General features: G+C 35.4%; 1 protein-coding gene across 8 annotated transcripts in view; it reads left to right on the top strand.

The window, feature by feature from the left end:
* Window positions 1–19,099, top strand: part of PCDH15 (protocadherin related 15) — a 1,046,857-nt gene that overhangs the window by 649,250 nt on the left and 378,508 nt on the right. For all 8 annotated transcript variants that reach the window (XM_027528919.1, XM_027528921.1, XM_027528918.1 and 5 more), the window contains one exon: window positions 10,433–10,639. In XM_027528919.1, coding sequence (XP_027384720.1) covers window positions 10,433–10,639 — 207 coding nt within the window. The remainder of the gene's footprint in view (window positions 1–10,432; window positions 10,640–19,099) is intronic.

Below are 19,099 nucleotides of genomic sequence, written 5' to 3'. Positions count from 1 at the left end.
ACAAAGCACTGTTTCCAAACTGCCTCGTTTGAAACCTGAAATCAATTATTTTTCTTTATTATCAAAGTCAGTTGTCCTGGTGTACCCAGGTATAGTGAAACTCAGTCCATCAATTATAGAAACAAAATCAATTGGAACAGACCGCAGATAATTTTTTTTATGTTTTAATAACAATTTATATTATTAATGGAAATTTCTACAGACATTATTAGATTCAAATTATTGTTCTGTGTGCATCCAAGGGGATAATAAGCAAAGGTATCAATCTGTAAGAATAATAATATGCCACCTGCTTGAATAATAGCTGAGTATTGTGTCTTTGTATAAGCATCCGTTGAAATGCTACAATTTGGTAGTTCTCCTCTGTAGTAAGTCTTTCAATTTCTTCCCGTTTTCTTATTTTAATAATGCTTCATTTTCCATTGGCCATAATTTTTTTATTGGACTTGACCCCAGTTTCTGTTTTTGAGGCTAAAGAAAAATAAAATGAAGTATCCTCTTCTAGACTTTGAAGAAGAATTCTACTTTAAAAAGCTGTATGCACATTTAACAGCCAGTAAGTGTCACAAAGAAGAGATTCGTCATCTTCATTTTATCTATTTCTGCCAGTGATTTATTCAGTATAGTGGTAAATAACAAGGAAAGGTGAAACTAGAAAGAAAAGATGGATAGTTCACCAAGTATAGAATATTAAAAGATTAAAACCCATCTAATTCAAAGAGACAAAGATGTTTCTTTTCAAAACGAACATCCCATTTCAAATTTTACATAACTCCAATAATTTAAGTATACTTTAAAATGAAATACACATTTTGAACAAGAATCATAGCCAGTCCTGGGTTTGCCCAGGACAGTTCATATTTATGACTATTGTTCTTGTATAATTATTCATAACACTTCTTTCATCTTCAAAAGTGTCCCAGTTTGGATAAAAGGTTATGTGATCACCGTTGTTATACAGCAAAAAAACAACTATGCAATAGAAACATGAAAGCACATTTTAGATTCTAGATGAAAATGAATTAATTCTTGCATGGAATGTCTTAGTAAAATTCAGAGCATTCACTTTCATTATTATAAGTGCAGTTTTAAAAAAATATTAAATATATTTATATTTTTATACTTCATATATTTATACTCTGGGCATCTGAGGATCAAATGAATAAATTATTAATACTTCACTGTCTCTCAGTTGTTCAAACATATTTTTTTAATTTAAATCTCTTTAATTAACAACTAATAACAAGGGTCATGATGCTATCACAAATATCATTGTATCATGGCCCTTCTGATTTTCATATTGTTGTTCATTGACCAACTTATACTGCATAGCGGGCTGACCTTTAACTTCCTTCCTCTCCACATAATGGACATAGTTAACACTAAGCTCTCATCCTTCACCGTGTATACTTTCTATGCCAACCATACTAAGCCACTTGCACTGTCCTAAATTCATCATGTTCTTTCTAACTTCCAGGAATTTGCTTTTCTTCCTTAGTCATTTCTCTTTCTCTTTAAAAATGAGCAGTCTAATTCACACTGATAACTCACTGATGCTTCAGATGCTAAGAAGACCATCAGTTCCTCTAGAAAGGCATGGCCTCTGGCTGGAAGTGCCTCCCTGTGGTAGCTTTGATCAGTCTATACAGGATTTGCCTGTTTATTTTCTCTTGACCTTTACAGGAGGGAGCACACATTGTATTAAACAATGTATTTCTTCAACATTGCGGCCCAAGCCCATACCCCTATCCATGCACAGCATATAAAGTGCTCAATAAATATTTCTTATACTGGTTTTCTCCCTGGCACATAAATACTTTCAGGCTGCTGGACATGGTACTGCATCTTCATTGCATTTAAATACATACATTTGAAAGTGTATGTATTTGACAGATTTTATCCTGTGTCTGTCCAGAATAGAAATTCAGTGAACTTCTCCAATAAATTAAATCCCTGGTGGTGGGGGGAGCTATATCTATATTAAGACAGTTTGGTGGCTCAGATGGTAAAGAATCTGCTTGAAATGTGGGATACTTGGGTTTGATCCCTGGGTTGGGAAGATCCCCTAGAAAAGGGCATGGCTACCACTCTAATATTCTTGCCTGGAGAATCCCATGCACAGAGGAGTCTGGCAGGCTACACTCCATGGGTTTGCAGAGTCAGACCTGACTGAACGACTAACATTTAAAAGCTATTTATTACTGTACTTAAATAAGCAAACAATCCTCCTTCTAAAAATATTATACATATATATATATATATATATATATATATATATATATATATATAAAACACAGATATATACATTTTATCTATACATATATGTATATGTATTACACAGAAAATGAGCCACAGAATTGAAACTGAAAAGCTTAATAGTGGAGTTAATGTGCCAGTTCTCCTGGTGAGTTACATTGCTTTAGTAATTTGAGAGTCAAGGGAAATAGCATGCAAGAGATGACTGAGGCCTAAAAGAACAGCTGCTATAACTCTTGATCCTGCTCATGACTGTCTAATAGTACAACTCTAGAAAATATTTGGCCTCTATTTTAATAATGATATCGATTATACTTTACTTCGCAGGAGTTCAATGGGAAACTAGCATTCACTGTCTGTAAGTCACATGACATTTGCTAGTTTTTCAGTTTGCTAAATCCTTTCTGAGTGCGCATTAGGGGCCTGACATTTTGCTTGGTGTTGAGGAGACAGAAATGTCTGAAAGCACTGCCTCAAGGAAGTCACAAGTATGAAAATTATGCTTTTAGACGTATTTCCCTTCTGACTTCTACATCCGTATGTCTAATTACTGGCTGGCCAAATGCCCTGAGTGTTTTGTAGTTGAATCAAATTAAGAATGTAGTAAACTGTCTAACCTTTTGAAACCTCATCTTCTCTCTTTCAATTAATAATATGACAATCAACCTGTCACCCAAGCTAGGAGTTCCCAGTACTTCTGAAACACCAGATCCTATATGGACCTATCCAGTCACTTTTCAAGTCCTATCCAGAATTTCTCTTAAATATCTCCCCAACTGTCCCTGCCCCCTGCAGTTCTCTACATTTCATCCTCATGGCCCATAGTCTCACACAAGTTATCTCTAAGGTTTTAGTCTCTTCTTCATGCATCCCGCCTATCTCCCCATATTGCCAATAGGTATTGCTAAAGTAAAAATTAGACCAGGCTGCTCCATGTTGCCTTCAAGCCAATCAAAATGTTGCCTACTACATGAATTTCCAACAGAAAAACTGCGTTGATTTTAAAGATCAGGTATTAGAGGCAGAAGGGAAGTCACAGATCATTAGTCATCACTTCGCAAAATAAAAAGGATGACATCTCCCATGAACATGAGAGACCTATCAACATTCATTAAATCTGTTATAGAGATTGTGAAGTATAAGTTGCTATCTTTCTGCTATGGTGTATGTATTGTCAGTTTATCAAAAGAGAGAGAGAAATTAAGAGGAGAGAATAAAACCTTAGATGCTCTCTTTGGGAAAGACTGAATAAGGATATTCAATGAGCCAGGATTATGATAAGGAAAAAAAAAAAAAAACAGAGCTGATGTTGTCTAGCCATAGGAACAAAGACAAATTCTATGAATAACATACTTTCACAATTCTGAAAATATTCTAGCTATATATGCCACTCCCTATTCTTACAGATTTATGTTGAATGAATAAAATACACACATATCCTACATCTTAGTTTAGCAGTTAAGTGAAAAGTAAACTTGCTTTCTCTGCCCAATAGCAAAATCTATAAGGTAAGGAAGTTTAAGAACATTAAGAGTGAAAGTCCTAGATACATTTTAGGAAACTTATCCCACAGAAATTTCAGGTATTAGTTCTTATCAGTAGTAAAATAACCACCCCTCCATGGATGTCTCTAGGAATAATACACTTTCAGAAATCCACTGACATATTTAATACATTTGCCAGATATTGATCTTTACATTTTATGTTCTACTTTTTTCAATCTAGTAGATTATCACATAACACATTATTTTTGTTTCCTAATAAAGAACACTGTATCCTTTTATTTACTACTGATTGTTTATATTTCTAAAAATTCTAAGTACTAAGCTAAATCAATTAACTATTATATCAGTTATGAAAATCAATACAAGGAAAGAATATACGATGCCCTCTTTCTCATGTTGTTATTCATCCATCTGGGTTAGTTAGAACAGAAACAGAATATTGCATTTGAAGATAGTGGCTGTCCAAATGTGCAATCTGACAAAAGACACACAGAGGTTAGATTTTATTTGGCCTTTTTCCTTCTTCAGAAGGTGACCTGCAACTGTTTGGAAAAAGAAAAGCAATTTATCCATTCTCGTCACAGTCCCTTGAATTTGGCAAGGCCCTCTTGTCTGCAAAGGTCACTGAGTACAACAACAAGACTAAATATTGTAAAAATGTTCACATGAAAGCCTCTCTCTGAGAAGTCCTTGCCATATCTCCCCACGACACAGCCCTTCACACACAGAAACTACCTTAACCCTCCTACATGGTAGTCCACAAGTAACCTTTCTTCATAGTTTTTGGTTGCTGTATAGAAAATGAAACTAAAAAGTTATATCTAAAAACTTGAAAACTAAACAATTTTTCTCACTAGTTTTTTTTTTTTTGTCTTTTTTTTTTTTCCCCTAAAGAATGGACTAGTATATAGAAGAAACTCTCACACATTATTTTCTAGATTCTGATAAAGAACCCACATAGATAAAGATTTTTTGATATTGATGATTTTTTAAAATTCAGATATTCCAGATGGTCTATTCCAGTCAAGCACTTCACAGAAACACCTTAGGAGAGGTATCTCCTAGTGGAGAGAATAGTCTGTGGGAGTAAAATCAGAATCCAGCCTAGACTTTCACTGAACAGGAAGTGGAATGCAGGGCAAAATAAGGGGAAGACAGCATGAGTTAGAAGCACTCCAGAAAAATGTTACTACACGATGATGATCATATTTGGTCAATGCCTGGCCTTGCTGTTTACGACCAAGATGATTCTCATGTTCAACTATCAGCCAAATAGTCTGATATATTTGTGCTTAGTGGGAGTTTTCTGAATCTGTGATCTTCCCAAGAGCAACTGGGTTTTCTTCTTTAAATCATTCAAAACTGCTTTAGTCATTCCAGTGTCAGTTTATATCTCAAAATCTAAACAAACAAAAAGATTTTTTATTACTGAAAATTATACAGAAGCTCCAAGAATTCATGTTTTCATTGTGATAAATTATAAACACAGTGGGCAAATTCTCACATGAAATGAAGATAAAATATATTTCACTTTAAAATTATTTTCTAAAGATGGAAAATATGTGAATATGATTTTGTTGTCATATTATAAACCCCTCTGGGAGTGTGTTATTCACAGTCTTCCTGGTAAAGATATCTTTTCTTTTTTGTCAAATAGGAAATGTATTTATTTCCAAACAGGAATTCACTCCTTTACTATATTTGTGACATTACAAACAAATCAGTCATATAATATACAGAACAACATGTTGTGTTTTATCTAATAAAATATTTCATGGTTTTTTAAGTACTCAAATATTTTTAATAATTGTTATAAACAGGATTTTTTAATGTACTACGCTATTCTATATTTTAATTCTGTAATTTTTAGAGTATTGAACTCTAAATAAAAGTAATTTATTAAGTTTTAATGCAATATAATTGTATAAGAAAGGCCGAGAAGCAATAGTATACACTTATTTGTAACTACTAATTAGTTGGCAATATTAATATAATCTTTGATCTGAGGGCTTCTCAGGTGATGCTAGTGGTATAGAATCCACCTGCCAATGAGGAGACGTAAGAGATATGGGTTCAATTCCTGGGTCAGGAAGATCCCCTAGAGGAGGTCAGGGCAACCTACTCCAGTATTCTTACCTGGAAAACCCCACGAACAGAGGAGCCTGGCACACCACAGTCCATAGGGTTTCAGAGTCAGTCACAACGAAGCAACTTAGCTTGCATGCATACTAGAGATCATGGAATCTTACCTTGCTTGCCACCAACCAGCAGGGAAAATAGCTATTCTGCATTCTCAGCCCTCTGGTTCAGGGAGCTACGAGGCTATCAATGTTTGCTTGTTCTGATAATGAAAATTAGGTAGTTTGTGTCTCTTAATGGTTTGCTCTTCAAAGTAACTAAATAATGTATTTTGTATACTTCTGTTTTGGCTTTAGTTTTACTTTGGTTTCATTACTGAAAATGGGACTCATGCCCAGAAATTCGCCAAGTAAAACCTAGCTTTTAAATATAATGTTTAACTCGTAACGATAGGCTTTGTAGATATAAATAAGGTTATCTTATGGGATTAGGTGATTTTTTAAATACTACCGTGACCTGCCTTTTCATGCTTCTCATCTCATTCACTTAGCAACTACAGAGGAGCAGACTATGTCAGACTTTTGAGAATTCCTATTTTTATTACATAGAAGAAGAGATGATTGGATGAAAGGTTTCATGCATGAGCCCTTTAAACAGAAAAGCATAATAATATTAAATTAAGTGACATAATTTAACTGTAATTCTCTCTGAAGTATCTATTAATTTTCTCTCCTTCCATTAATCTTACATTTGGATATTCATTTACATTCTCTAAATTAAGATAATCATGTGGTGAATGTTCCTACATCACTTCAGTTCAATTCAGTTCAGTCACTCAGTCGTGTCCGACTCTTTGCAACCCCATGAACTGCAGCACACCAGGCCTCCCTGTCCATCACTAACTCCCGGAGTTCACTCAAACTCACGTCCATCAAATCGGTGAGCCATCTCATCCTCTGTCGTCCCCTTCTCCTCCTGCCCCCAATCCCTCCCAGCATCAGAGTCTTTTCCAATGAGACAACTCTTCGCATGAGGTGGCCAAAGTACTGGAGTTTCAGCTTTAGCATCATTCCTTCCAAAGAACACCCAGGACTGATCTTCTTTAGAATAGACTGGTTGGATCTTCTTGCAGGCCAAGGGACTCTCAAGAGTCTTCTCCAACACCACAGTTCAAAAGCATCAATTCTCTGGCACTCAGCTTTCTTCACAGTCCAACTCTCACATCCATACATGACCACTGGAAAAACCATAGCCTTGACTAGATGGACCTTTGTTGGCAAAGTAATGTCTCTGCTTCTGAATATGCTATCTAGATTGGTCATAACTTTCCTTCCAAGGAGTAAGTGTCTTTTATAGCCTCTCATAAATCAGGAGACCTGAGTCTGGGCCCTACTCTGTATAGGACTTAGATGTGGTGTGGCCTTTAACATAAAACTAACCTTTTTGTTTTTTCATCAACATGAAAGTATATATTTTCACATTTAGAGGGCCAAAATAACATAGAGATTAAGAATGTGGACTTTGGAGACAGAAACCCTAGTTGGCACATCTGAAATACCCAAAAGAGGGAAAAATAAATAGTAGCAATCCAAAAATAGTACTCATATTAACAGCAAACTAAACTTAGAGAAATAACAGAAAGTGCCTTTACACGTTATTTTTAAAGATATGGGGAAATCAATTGTCTCCATAGATCTAATTTAGTTTTTTTCCTCTTTTTGTTGGATCATTTTGTTTCCATTATGCAAATAATACATGTTTTCCTGCCTTCACAGCTGGCAGTAAAAATTAGCAGCATATGAGTTGAATGTAAAATAAAATCTTTCATTATTATATAGTTTGCTTTTTGTTTTCCCCTCACCATCCATAATTGTGTATGTGTATTAGAGAAAGGGGGCAAATTATAAATTTGTTGCTTTTCATAGCATCCAGTGTGTCCAGGATATAACATAATGACTTTCAGAACAATTAGAAACAAAATAAAGGAGAGAGAAAACCTCTTGTTCAAAATGGCTTGTGTGTATGAACTGTTCTGCTTCAATCAGATAAAGGTCATTGGGTTGGAACCCCATATGGATCAATTAGTCTCCTACAGTGAAAGGTGATATTTTCTAGCCAGGGACTGTACCTTTTACCCTGGTCAGCTGTGTCCAGAAAGCCTGCTCTGAGTCACAGGGGGAATTTCTAGAACATCCAAGTCTCAGCACAAATTAATCACAACAGCTGGATACAGAAAGAACTTATCTAGGCTGGTGGTGTCAGGAACACATATGGTTCTGAGAGAAGAATACAATGTTATATAAAAGGTTACACATTATTTCCAGTACTATTGTCTTTAATGCAGAGCAGGGGATCATAAACATTTTATGCCCAGAAGCATTCTGGCAATTTGCTCTCAGATGAAAATTTAAATCCAGAAAATAAATTGCATAACATTATAAAGGAAATCTAATATATTGAAATAGTTATGAAAATGGTAAAAAAACAAAGAAAAGTATTTTTTCTTCTAAATCTATTCTTTATATAAGATTAACAATGGGTTTATTAATTATCATAATTTCATTGTTATAATCAGCATAAATGTATTTAAATATCTAATATTAATAATAATGTGAAATGATTTTTCCTGGTGCAAACTCACTGATACTACCAAACATCTCTGTGATCTGTCACCTGCCCTCCAATGAATAAAACTGGTAAATTACAAGAGAAAAAAGAGAAAATTATCTTCTAGAGGCTCAATGGTGAAGATAAGGGAGATGGTGAGGACAGGGAAGCCTGGCATGTGGAAGTCCATGGAGTTGCAAAGAGGACATGACTGAGTGACTGAACAAAGACAAAAAGAGGCCTGATATAAAACAGAGATATGTATCAAACTGCTTATAAACTTTCATGGCCAAATTCCACTGTATTACAGAGGAAAGCACTATAGGATTTAAAAGAAAAGATTTAACTTTAACTCTTAGATGGTTTCAAAATACAACTACTGCAAAAATGGGGGAAACATACCAATAAAAATTATAACAGAATTTGAATCTATTTTGAAATATATATCTAACACATCTCTTGGTATATGTATGCCACTAAATTATGTCAATGATTACTTCTAAAGTTTGGAGAAGATTTTATAGAAGTCAGTTGTGATAAAATCTTCCCTTATAAAATATCTGGATAGACATATAGTAAGATGGTTAAAAGCAAACCAAAAAAAAAAATAGGATGTTGAGAGCTGATGTTAAAGGTTGGTGTTCACCCATTTATAACATGTGTGGTGATTACATAGTAAAATTTATTGGAAACAAATTGTCATCAATTTCTTAATAGCTGAAAAAGTAAAAAAAAAAAAAGTTCCGAATGCAGGAACATTTATTTTACCTGAATAATATATTTATGGTTGCTGCTGCTTCTGCTAAGTCACTTCAGTCGTGTCCAACTCTGTGCGACCCCATAGGCGGAGCCCACCACCACCAGGCTCCCCCGTCCCTGGGATTCTCCAGGCAAGAACACTGGAGTGGGTTGCCATTTCCTTCTCCAATGCATGAAAGTGAAAAGTGAAAGTGAAGTTGCTCAGTCATGTCTGACTCTTCACGACTCCATGGACTGCAGCCTACCGGGCTCCTCCGTCCATGGGATTTTCCAGGCAAGAGTACTGGAGTGGGGTGCCATTGCCTTCTCCATATTTATGGTTAACTAATATTTAAATTTCTACTGCTACTAAAAATAAATATTTTATTTAAATTGTCTCTGTCCTTCATAAGGGTTTTTTGAAGACTTTCCATGGGCAACAAATGTAGACTTAATCTGTTAAATTTATGTAGAATTTTGAATTATTTGAGAATTTAATTATTAGTGAGGGATAAGACATGAAAAAGACAAAAATAAAAACAACAGGTTTTCTGAGTTATGAATCTTTTTCTCTTTTACTTAAATATTTTATCAGCAATTCAGTCAAATGTGTTCACTTTGTGGTTTTCTAACTATTTCAGTTCAATTCAGTTCTCTTTGCGACCCCATGAATCGCAGCACTCCAGGCCTCCCTGTCCATCACCAACTCCCAGAGTCTACCCAAACCCATGTCCATCGAGTTGGTGATGTCATCAGCCATCTCATCCTCTGTCGTCCCCTTTTCCTCCTGTCCCCAATCCCTCCCAGCATCAGAGTCTTTTCCAATGAGTCAACTCTTCGCATGAGGTGGCCAAAGTATTGGAGTTTCAGCTTCAACATCAGTCCTTCCAAAGAACACCCAGGACTGATCTCCTTTAGGATGGACTGGTTGGATCTTCTAACTATTTAAGCACTATTATTTCCCCTAGTAATGTGCAATGACAGATAATGAAAGTTGATTGCAGCAATTTATTTTTTCTTTTTTTGAAATATACACTGGATTGGGGGACAGGAAGGCAAAAACTGATGAAGCCTCTCTGGACTTCCATTTCCTCACGTTCTCCAATGGTTCTTTAACTTTAAAGTGTTTTTTTCTGTAATGATACCAGTTGAAAAGATAATCCTTATATATAGTATGAAAAATGGCACTCTAAAAGGATTCCATAACATACAATGTTTTAATCTTTTTTCTTTTTACTTTGTTTTAGGCTGAACAGGACAATGGTCATCCTCTTCCCACTTTTGCCAGTCTACATATTGAGATACTGGATGAAAACAATCAGAGCCCATATTTCACAATGCCTAGTTATCAAGGCTATATTCTGGAATCTGCTCCAGTGGGAGCAACTATTTCTGACAGTCTGAATTTGACCACCCCTCTAAGAATTGTAGCTCTGGACAAGGATATAGAAGATGTAAGTTAAATATGATTTTTGCTCTTATTTTGTTAACACGTCTCTTGATATATGTATGCCAGTAGGAGGTAGAATAAAGATATAATTGGATGAGTTATAGAATAGAGAAAAAAGTCAGCATAAATGAAAATCTTAGTGTTGTAATTCAATTCCCTATCAAGGTTATGATAAAAGAAAACACTGTTTGACTGAGAAACTGTTCTTATTCACTTTACAGATATTCAGTAGAAAGAAGGAAATTAATGTTTCACTTGCAGTTTGCCAAAGTACCAGAACAATCTTTCCAATTAACATGTGTTGAAAACTACATTATTACTGACAGGGAAAAAATAATGGCATTATACAATAAGAATAAAAAGTCATGGAAGCAGCTCTAGGATGCAATTTGGGAGACTTTTCTGAGATTTATATTACTAAAGAAAACGCATTTTGGGGCAGCTGACCCCCTCACACTTCTGCCAGTGACTGTTGTGATGCTAACACTCTTCCATTCCATGCATCATTGTCCTCTGTTTTTCTGGTACTGACACTTGATAAAGCAGTGGGAAATTGTCCAAACTGAACAGATCAGAGTATTTTAACCTCCTTAGCTACAGTGACTGCTACAAAGAATGGACAGAAAATCTTTACCAGTCCAATCTGAGTCCAACCAGGGGTTGAAAGGAAAAAAAAAAAAAAGGGAATTGGAAGACTGTGGCATCATGTATTAAAGTGGAAATGAATCTGAACTCTTTGTAGCCTGGTTTGCTGACATCATGGAGAAAGCTCATTGTCAATGGGAGAGAATGAAGTCTGACAGAGACACACAGAGAGGAGTCCTTCCTGAGTCCCCATTTTTTAGGTTACAACGTCCCCAGATTTATATTAATACTTAAAGATTTTCCTTTTATTCTCTAACCTACCCCATTATTACCCAACATATCTTTTTTTTTTTAAACATATGTTTCTGTCACTTGCAACTTAAAAAATTCCAACTTAGCAATTTCTCCCATCAATAGCATCTAATAAAACTTTGTGATGGTGGAAATATTCTGTAGTTATGCTGCCCACCACAGTAGCCACTAACCCTGTGTTGCTATGGAGCTCTGGAAATGTAACTAGACTGAAATGTAATTTTAGCATTTTGTTTAATTTGAATTATTTTAAATGTGAATGGCCACATGTTGTTAATTGGACAGCATAGGTCTAGAATGTCCCTAAAATCTCATAACATGGAGCTTTGTCAACAGTTTAGTAAATTACAAGAGCACTTCCAGATTTCTTTTCTCTTTCTGGAAAAAAAAAAACTGTAACCTTTAGCAAAGTCTGTGACATCTCTTGCGTGCATTCCATTTCTCAGTAAATGTTTTATTTTACGCTTTGTATCTTTCTCTGCTTTCTTTATTCTCATCCTAGCTTTCTTGTCCTTCTCAATCTCCCTCACTTGTTGTTTTAACAATAGCTGACTCACACTGAGTTCTTAACACCTGCCAGTGGTTGTCGTTCAGCGCTAAGTCATGTACAACTCTTTGCCAACCCCATGAACTGCAGCACACCAGGGCTCCCTATCTTTTACCATCTGGAGTTTGCCCAAGTTCATGTCCATTGTACCAGTGATGTCATCCAATCATCTCCTCCTCTGTCTCCCTCTTCTCCTTCTGCCTTTGATCGTTCCCAGCATCAGGATCTTTTCCAGTGTCAGCTGTTCTCTTCAGGTGGCCAAAGTATTGGAGCTTCAGCATCAGCCCTTTCAGTGAATATTCAGGGTTGACTTCCTTTAGGATTGACTGATGTGATCTTCTTGCAGTCCAAGGGACTCTTGACTCTTTTCCAATATCACAGTTCAAAAGCATCAATTCTTCTGTGCTCTGCCTTTTTTATGGTTCAGCTCTCACATCTGTACATGACTACTGGAAAGACCATAGCTTTAACTATACGGACATCTGTCAGCAAAGTGATGTCTTTGTTTTTTAATAGATAGTCTAGGTTTGTCATAGCTTTCCTTCCAAGAACAATTGTCTTCTAATTTCATGGCTGCCATCACCATCTGCAGTGATTTTAGAGCCGAAGAAGAGAAAATCTGTCACTTCTTACACCTTTCCCCCTTCTATTTGCCATGAAGTGATGTGACTGGATGCCATGATCTTAGTTTTTTAAATACTGAATTTTAAGCCAGATTTTTCACTCTTTTCTTTCACCCTCATGAAAAGGCTCTTTAGTTCCTCTGCCTCGTGAAAGGGCAATACCTGCCAGAAAATATAATAAATGCTTTATTTTGCATTAATTCCCTTAAATCTCACAGCAAACATAATAGTGAATTTTACATATTGCAGAAGGGGAAATTAAAACAACTTTAAATACTGCCTTTACTCTGATCACAGAGTTAGTAAATGGAGGAGTTAGACCTTGAGCCAAGGTCTTTGGGAAAGAAAGTTATTGATTAAAATCAATAGCCTTTTCAGTTTTATACATTCTGACTGTAGGCTGACTATGTTAACAGCTGTCAATGCTTTCAACTCTTCCTGTTAAAGTGCTTATATATACACAGTTTCACATCCCAGTTCAGAGAGGGTTTAGGGATCTCCTAAGGTTTAATGTGTTTCATGAGTCTCATGTCATTTAGTGACATGAGAAAATTCACTAGAAAATTCACAGAGCCAATTTAAGAAGTGTTATCCAGGCTAAGCTAATATATATATTAGACTTGGTGATGTCCCACAGCTTTTGGTGTGGATTTATTTTTTTCTTGTTTTCTTTTTATTTTGAATGCATAATCATTTTAAGCAGTGACTAGTCAGTTTAGAAACATAATAGCTTAAGTCGCACTTTCATGAAAACAAGAACACAAGTTAAATCCTGAAAAAATTGTAGCTTTAGTTTTTCCCTAAATAGCAAAATTTATGTACTTGTAGTTTCTTGATGCATTTATATTATTTAGTGGTTGGGTACTAAGCCCTGTGCTTGCTTGCACACATTCTTTCCTGGATTGTCATTCACTTTAAAATTGCAAATGTTAAAATTGAGTTAAAGGGGCTTTGAAAAGGACAGTGGGACTTCAAGTTATTACTGAGTTAGGGTAGAGAGAGCTCCTGGGTCTGAAACCTTTGGAAAACACTACCTGGAATTCTGATCTGGAGACTTACAATTCAGTTAGCCTGCTAAATACTCTCGGACATTTCCAAGGGGTGGGACAGCACATTGTAGTTCTTTCGAGTCTGTGCTTTGGAGCTGGATAAACTTAGACTTGACTCGTAGTTCCTCCATGTGATAGTTATATAGCCTTATATTCACTAGTTGCTGCCTTTTGTTCAAACACCAATGACCCAAAAAGATAGCAATCACTACTGCCTTGGCCAGCTCCTTCACTTGGAGCTGGCGATGATGGAGAGGGAGAGAAAATTTCCCTGAGATGAAGCCACGTACATGAAGAGAAACATAACTAATATGTTTCATAGAAATGTCAAATACTTAAACAATGTCTATCTGGCCATATTTATTATTTAAGTCCATCCTCTTAAGTCCACAGAATATTAAACGTAGTTTAATCCCACTTCCTATACTATGTGAAATGTTCTGTTAAAGTCCCTTCTTCAGGAATTGATTTTACACTTCACTGTGCCACTCTAGCCTGAAATGTAGGAGCTGTCTTTGGTTTTTATTTACTTGAGACAAAATACTAAATGAATGCAAACAATTCTTTTCATCTAAAATAGTAGATGAAAAGATTTTACTTTTAGAGTGAATTCATTTACTTTTTAGCAGCAAATATATCACCTTATGAGCTTCCCTGGTAGTTCAGCTGGTAAAGAATCCGCCTGCAATGCAGGAGACCCTGGTTCGATTCCTGGGTGGGGAAGATCTGCTGGAAAATGGATAGGCTACCCACTTCAGTATTCCTGGGCTTCCTAGGTGGTTCAGATGGTAAAGAATCTGCCTGCAATGCAGGAGACCTGGGTTCAATCCCTAGGTTGGGAAGATCCTCTGGAGAAGGGAACAATTACCCTTTCAATTACAATTACAATTGTAATTGTAATTACAATTCTGGCCTGGAGAATTCCATGCAGAGTCAGACACGACTGAGCAACTTTCAGTTTCACTTTGAGACAATTAAGAAATATTTAAAATCTTCCGGTTTCGTCTTCTGAATATTTCCTGACTCTCTTTTCTCTCCACTCTTACAACCTATTTGTCTTTTATTAAAATTGCCTCCTCATTTTCTATTCTTTTTTATTCTTACTCAAATCCATCTTTCACTCAGCTACTACAGGTATTTATTCAAAGTTCAAATCTGACTACATTAGACCTCTGTGTAGTATGCTTTCATGACTTTGCTGCATTAAATTCTTTGCAGAAGAAATTTCAAGCTCATGTACATGGCTTTCTGTTACTTGATAATCTGAACATTTTCTAAAACGTCCTGCTTCCATCTATTTACATTTAGCAAGTATTTATAGTTTCTTTTATTTATTTATTTTTAAAATTTTCATTTATTTGTGGCTGCACTGGGTCTTACTTGTTGCCCCTGGGCTTTCTCTAGTTGCAGCCAGCAAGGGCAAGTCTTTAGTTGTGAACTTCTCATTAAGGTGGGTTATCTTGTTGTGTGACACAGGCTCTTAGGCATGTGGGCTTCAGTACTTGCAGCACGCAGGCTCAGAAATTTAGGCTGAAGGGCGGGATCTGTAGTTGTGGCACGCTGGTTTAGTTACCTCCTCACATGTGGGATCTTACTGCACTAAGGATCAAACCTGTGTCCTCTGCATTAGCAGGCAGATTCTTAACCACTGGACCACCGGGGAAGTACTGCTTGTAGTTTCTTGAGTTACACCAAACTGCTGTGTATCTCATTACCTTTTGTTTCTTACTTTTTCTTTTTTGAAATCTTTCATCTTCCACTACACAACTTAGTTTGGATAACTTATGCTCGGTGTTTGGAATTTAGCTCAGACATCGTCTCATTTGGGCCTTCCCAGGTAGCACTAGTGGTAAAGACCCTGCCAGCCAGTGCAGGAAACTTAAGAGATGTGGGTTTGATCCCTAGGTTGAGAAGATCCCCTGGAGGAGGGCATTGCAACCCACTCCAGTATCCTTGCCTGGAGAATCCCATGGACAGATAAAAGCCTGGTGGGCTATAGTCCATAATGTCCCCAGTCAGACATGACTGAAGCAACTTAGCATGCACATATCCTCTCACTTAAGAATCTTTTCTAGATTATGATTCTTTGTTGAGTTGCATGTCTCTTTTTGGTGGATTTCTCTAAAGTTCTATTTACATCGTTGCATGTATCTTTTTCCATCATTAAATTTAAATCCCTTGAGGATAGATCCTAAATCTTAATAACTTTTGTATCCTAAAGATCTTACACTGTTCCCAGAATTTAGTATGTTCTAGTAATTGTTTAATGAACTAGTAAGTCCAGGCATGAGTAAAGGAATGAGAATATCTTGGTATATGTATCAACAATTGTACTGATGTTGAATTAACTGTTTCAGAGTATGGCCCATTCCATGGTTAGACAACTAATTCCTAGAAAGCTCTTTATCACATTAAGTTGAAGCCAGCATTCTTGTAACTAAGCCGTTATTCTTTATACCTTCCATTTGTCAGTACACAATATAAATTAAAGATTAGTCATTGATATGTCTGAAGATGAATTTACTTGCTTCTGAATCAGAGTTTTCCCTTAAGCCAAGTGTTCTTTGTTTCTCAAAAGTAAAATACGTTTATTGTGAGGCTATTTTAAGATCTATATTAACAAAAGAAAACTTAAAGGCCCTTTTAGTTTGCAGGCAAGAATTTTACTACATGATAAATTCTAGCAGTTTTTGAATGTCAATATTAGTGAATTTAATCAGCATGGGGATAAAGGATTTAAGAATAAAAACAAAGACACATCACCTCATACAGGTATTACCAAACAGAATGGAGATAAAGCATCAGGCATGAAGAGAAGTGATCATTGCAGGAGTTGGTTTTCTTGAGCACGGCTATGCCACAGGGCAGATGCCAAGAAGGAGACAGACTTGGATCTGTTTGTCCAAAAATTGCGTTGTTTTATCTGTTCGATTCAGTAGAAAATAAGACAAAATTTTAGGAACTAGTAGCAGAGATTGGTGATTTGTAGTGTTATTAGCATGTAGATGTTGAGTCAGAAGGAATCTTGCTGCTGCTGCTAAGTCACTTCAGTCATTGCTGACTCTGTGCGATCCCATAGACAGCAGCCCACCAGGCTCCCCACTCCCTGGGATTCTCCAGGCAAGAACACTGGAGTGGGTTGCCATTTCCTTCTCCGATGCATGAAAGTGAAAAGTGAAGTCGCTTAGTTGTTTCCAACTCAGCGACCCCATGGACTGCAGCCCACCAGTCTCCATCCAAGGGATTTTCCAGGCAAGAGTAATGGAGTGGGGTGCCATTGACTTCTCTGAAGGAATCTCGTCATATGAAAAGTGTAAAAAACGCAGACAACAATATTTGTGCTAACGTTCCTTCTTATATAGATATCAACATATACATATATGTGTAAAATATATGCATGTATGTAATATACATATGAATTACATTTATGATTTTTTAACCATTCTTACCTCATAGTTTTATAATAGTCCAGAATACACATAGAGCAAGTATTGCAAAAGAGGCATGTCTGGAACCACCAGGTTTTCTTTGGCAGAACCACTAAAATTGCTTATTGAATTCTAGATATTAAAAAAAATAACAGAATAATAATCAATAGAGGTTATGCTTTAGCTTTCAGAAAAGCAGTGATCCATTTATAATTCCAAATCAATTTTCATCACTATATAGTGCTACTATTTCAAAATAAAGATATCCTTGAAATGTAATACATTATACTTTCAATGGTAAAATGTGCATATATACTTTATAAATATTGCTATACTATCATACCTATGTTATGATGTGTCAAAATATTAGGGAAAAAAATACACCTGCAAAAAAGCTGTTAGTTTAAATGAACTGGAAAATGGGTTTTGTTTGTTTGTTTGGAGGTTTGTTGGCTTTTTACTAGTTATACTTGTCATATATATATTTGTGGTCATTTACATTTACAGTTTTTCATTTAATGTTTAATTTGCATATAGGTTCTGCCGGGTGGTGTTCCTGTAGGTACAAGTTGTTAATTTTGTGTTTGTTTTTTTGTTAATTGCTGTGATTCACTTCCTTGTTCTTTTGTGTTCTACTAAAAAAAAACTAAACAATTACTTATCATTTATTAAAAATTATTAACATATATATGCAATCTAAACTTATTTACATATTATTGGTAATAGTAGTATGAAATTGTGTAGAATTCAAATTGCATGTAAACTCAAAGATTGTGTAATTATTATTTTTTTAAATTCATGAACCATTAATAATTCATCATATTCTTTCAAAGATCCTAATATGAGGGTTGAACCTTTTAAACAAGGTACTTCTGAAAACTACTGTCAACTAATTCAAGTTGACAGATGAGATTAACTTTTTTGTCATTTTCTTGCTATGCTTTATAATTTATATGTATGCACATAAGTGTGCAGTTATATATATGATATATATTTATTTATATGTACATATACATCTCTGTGTTGTGTGTGCATATATATGAGGATGCATATTATTTTGTGTGTGCATGAATTTGTTATATCATATTTTGAGTCTCATTGGAAACCCAAAATTGGTTTTAAATACAATAGACTGTCATATGTGAACATATTTCTTCTATGTGGTAGGATTTTTAAATTGTACTTTTATGTGTTAGTTTACCTTTGCTTACTTTTGCATTAATTTTATTTGTGCTGTGAATAAATATTGGAGTTTATTTTGCCCTCCCAGAAAATCATACACAAATCAACAAACTAATATATTGTGCTTTTGGTATCTACGTAATGTATACTTTAGAGAAAATAATATTACTGTTTATTGGGAAAAAGTTGTTGTAATAATCAGCCCTCTGTGTATATTTTGATCTAGAACATTGATATTTACTTTAAATAAGTTAATCGAGACAAGGACTACCGAAAATACACTGTCCCTATCAGAGTATTCTCTTCCATTTACATTTATTGTACACCATACCTGAAACTAGTGTTATCATTACAAACGAATCTAAGGTGTTAAACTTTGAGTGACTACTGGATGATTGTCCAGCTAAATGCTCATTCACCCATAGCATCTATGCATGCTTCACACATATACAGATTTTAAAAGGTTACTATTTTGAACACTAATTAGTTTCAAAAGTTATATTTTAACCAAAAATTCACTGTGCAAGGCAGATTGGAATAAGCTGTAACATGCCATGTACAATGTTAACATTATGCATTATGTTATATGTATATTTTTACATAAAACAGTCTGCAGTTCTGGGAAATGTTATTTTAGTATTCTAGCTAGTTATTATAAAAGCACTTGAAATATAGACAATTAAATTATCAACAATTCTTTAGTATTTCTTGTTATTAAGTATGAGAGCCTGTTTATGA

The sequence above is a fragment of the Bos indicus x Bos taurus genome, chromosome 26, assembly GCF_003369695.1.
Source record: "Bos indicus x Bos taurus breed Angus x Brahman F1 hybrid chromosome 26, Bos_hybrid_MaternalHap_v2.0, whole genome shotgun sequence".
NCBI classification, from domain to species: Eukaryota; Metazoa; Chordata; class Mammalia; order Artiodactyla; family Bovidae; genus Bos; species Bos indicus x Bos taurus.
Note: the sequence above shows the minus strand (reverse complement) of the source record. Positions and strands in the feature narration are given on the sequence as shown.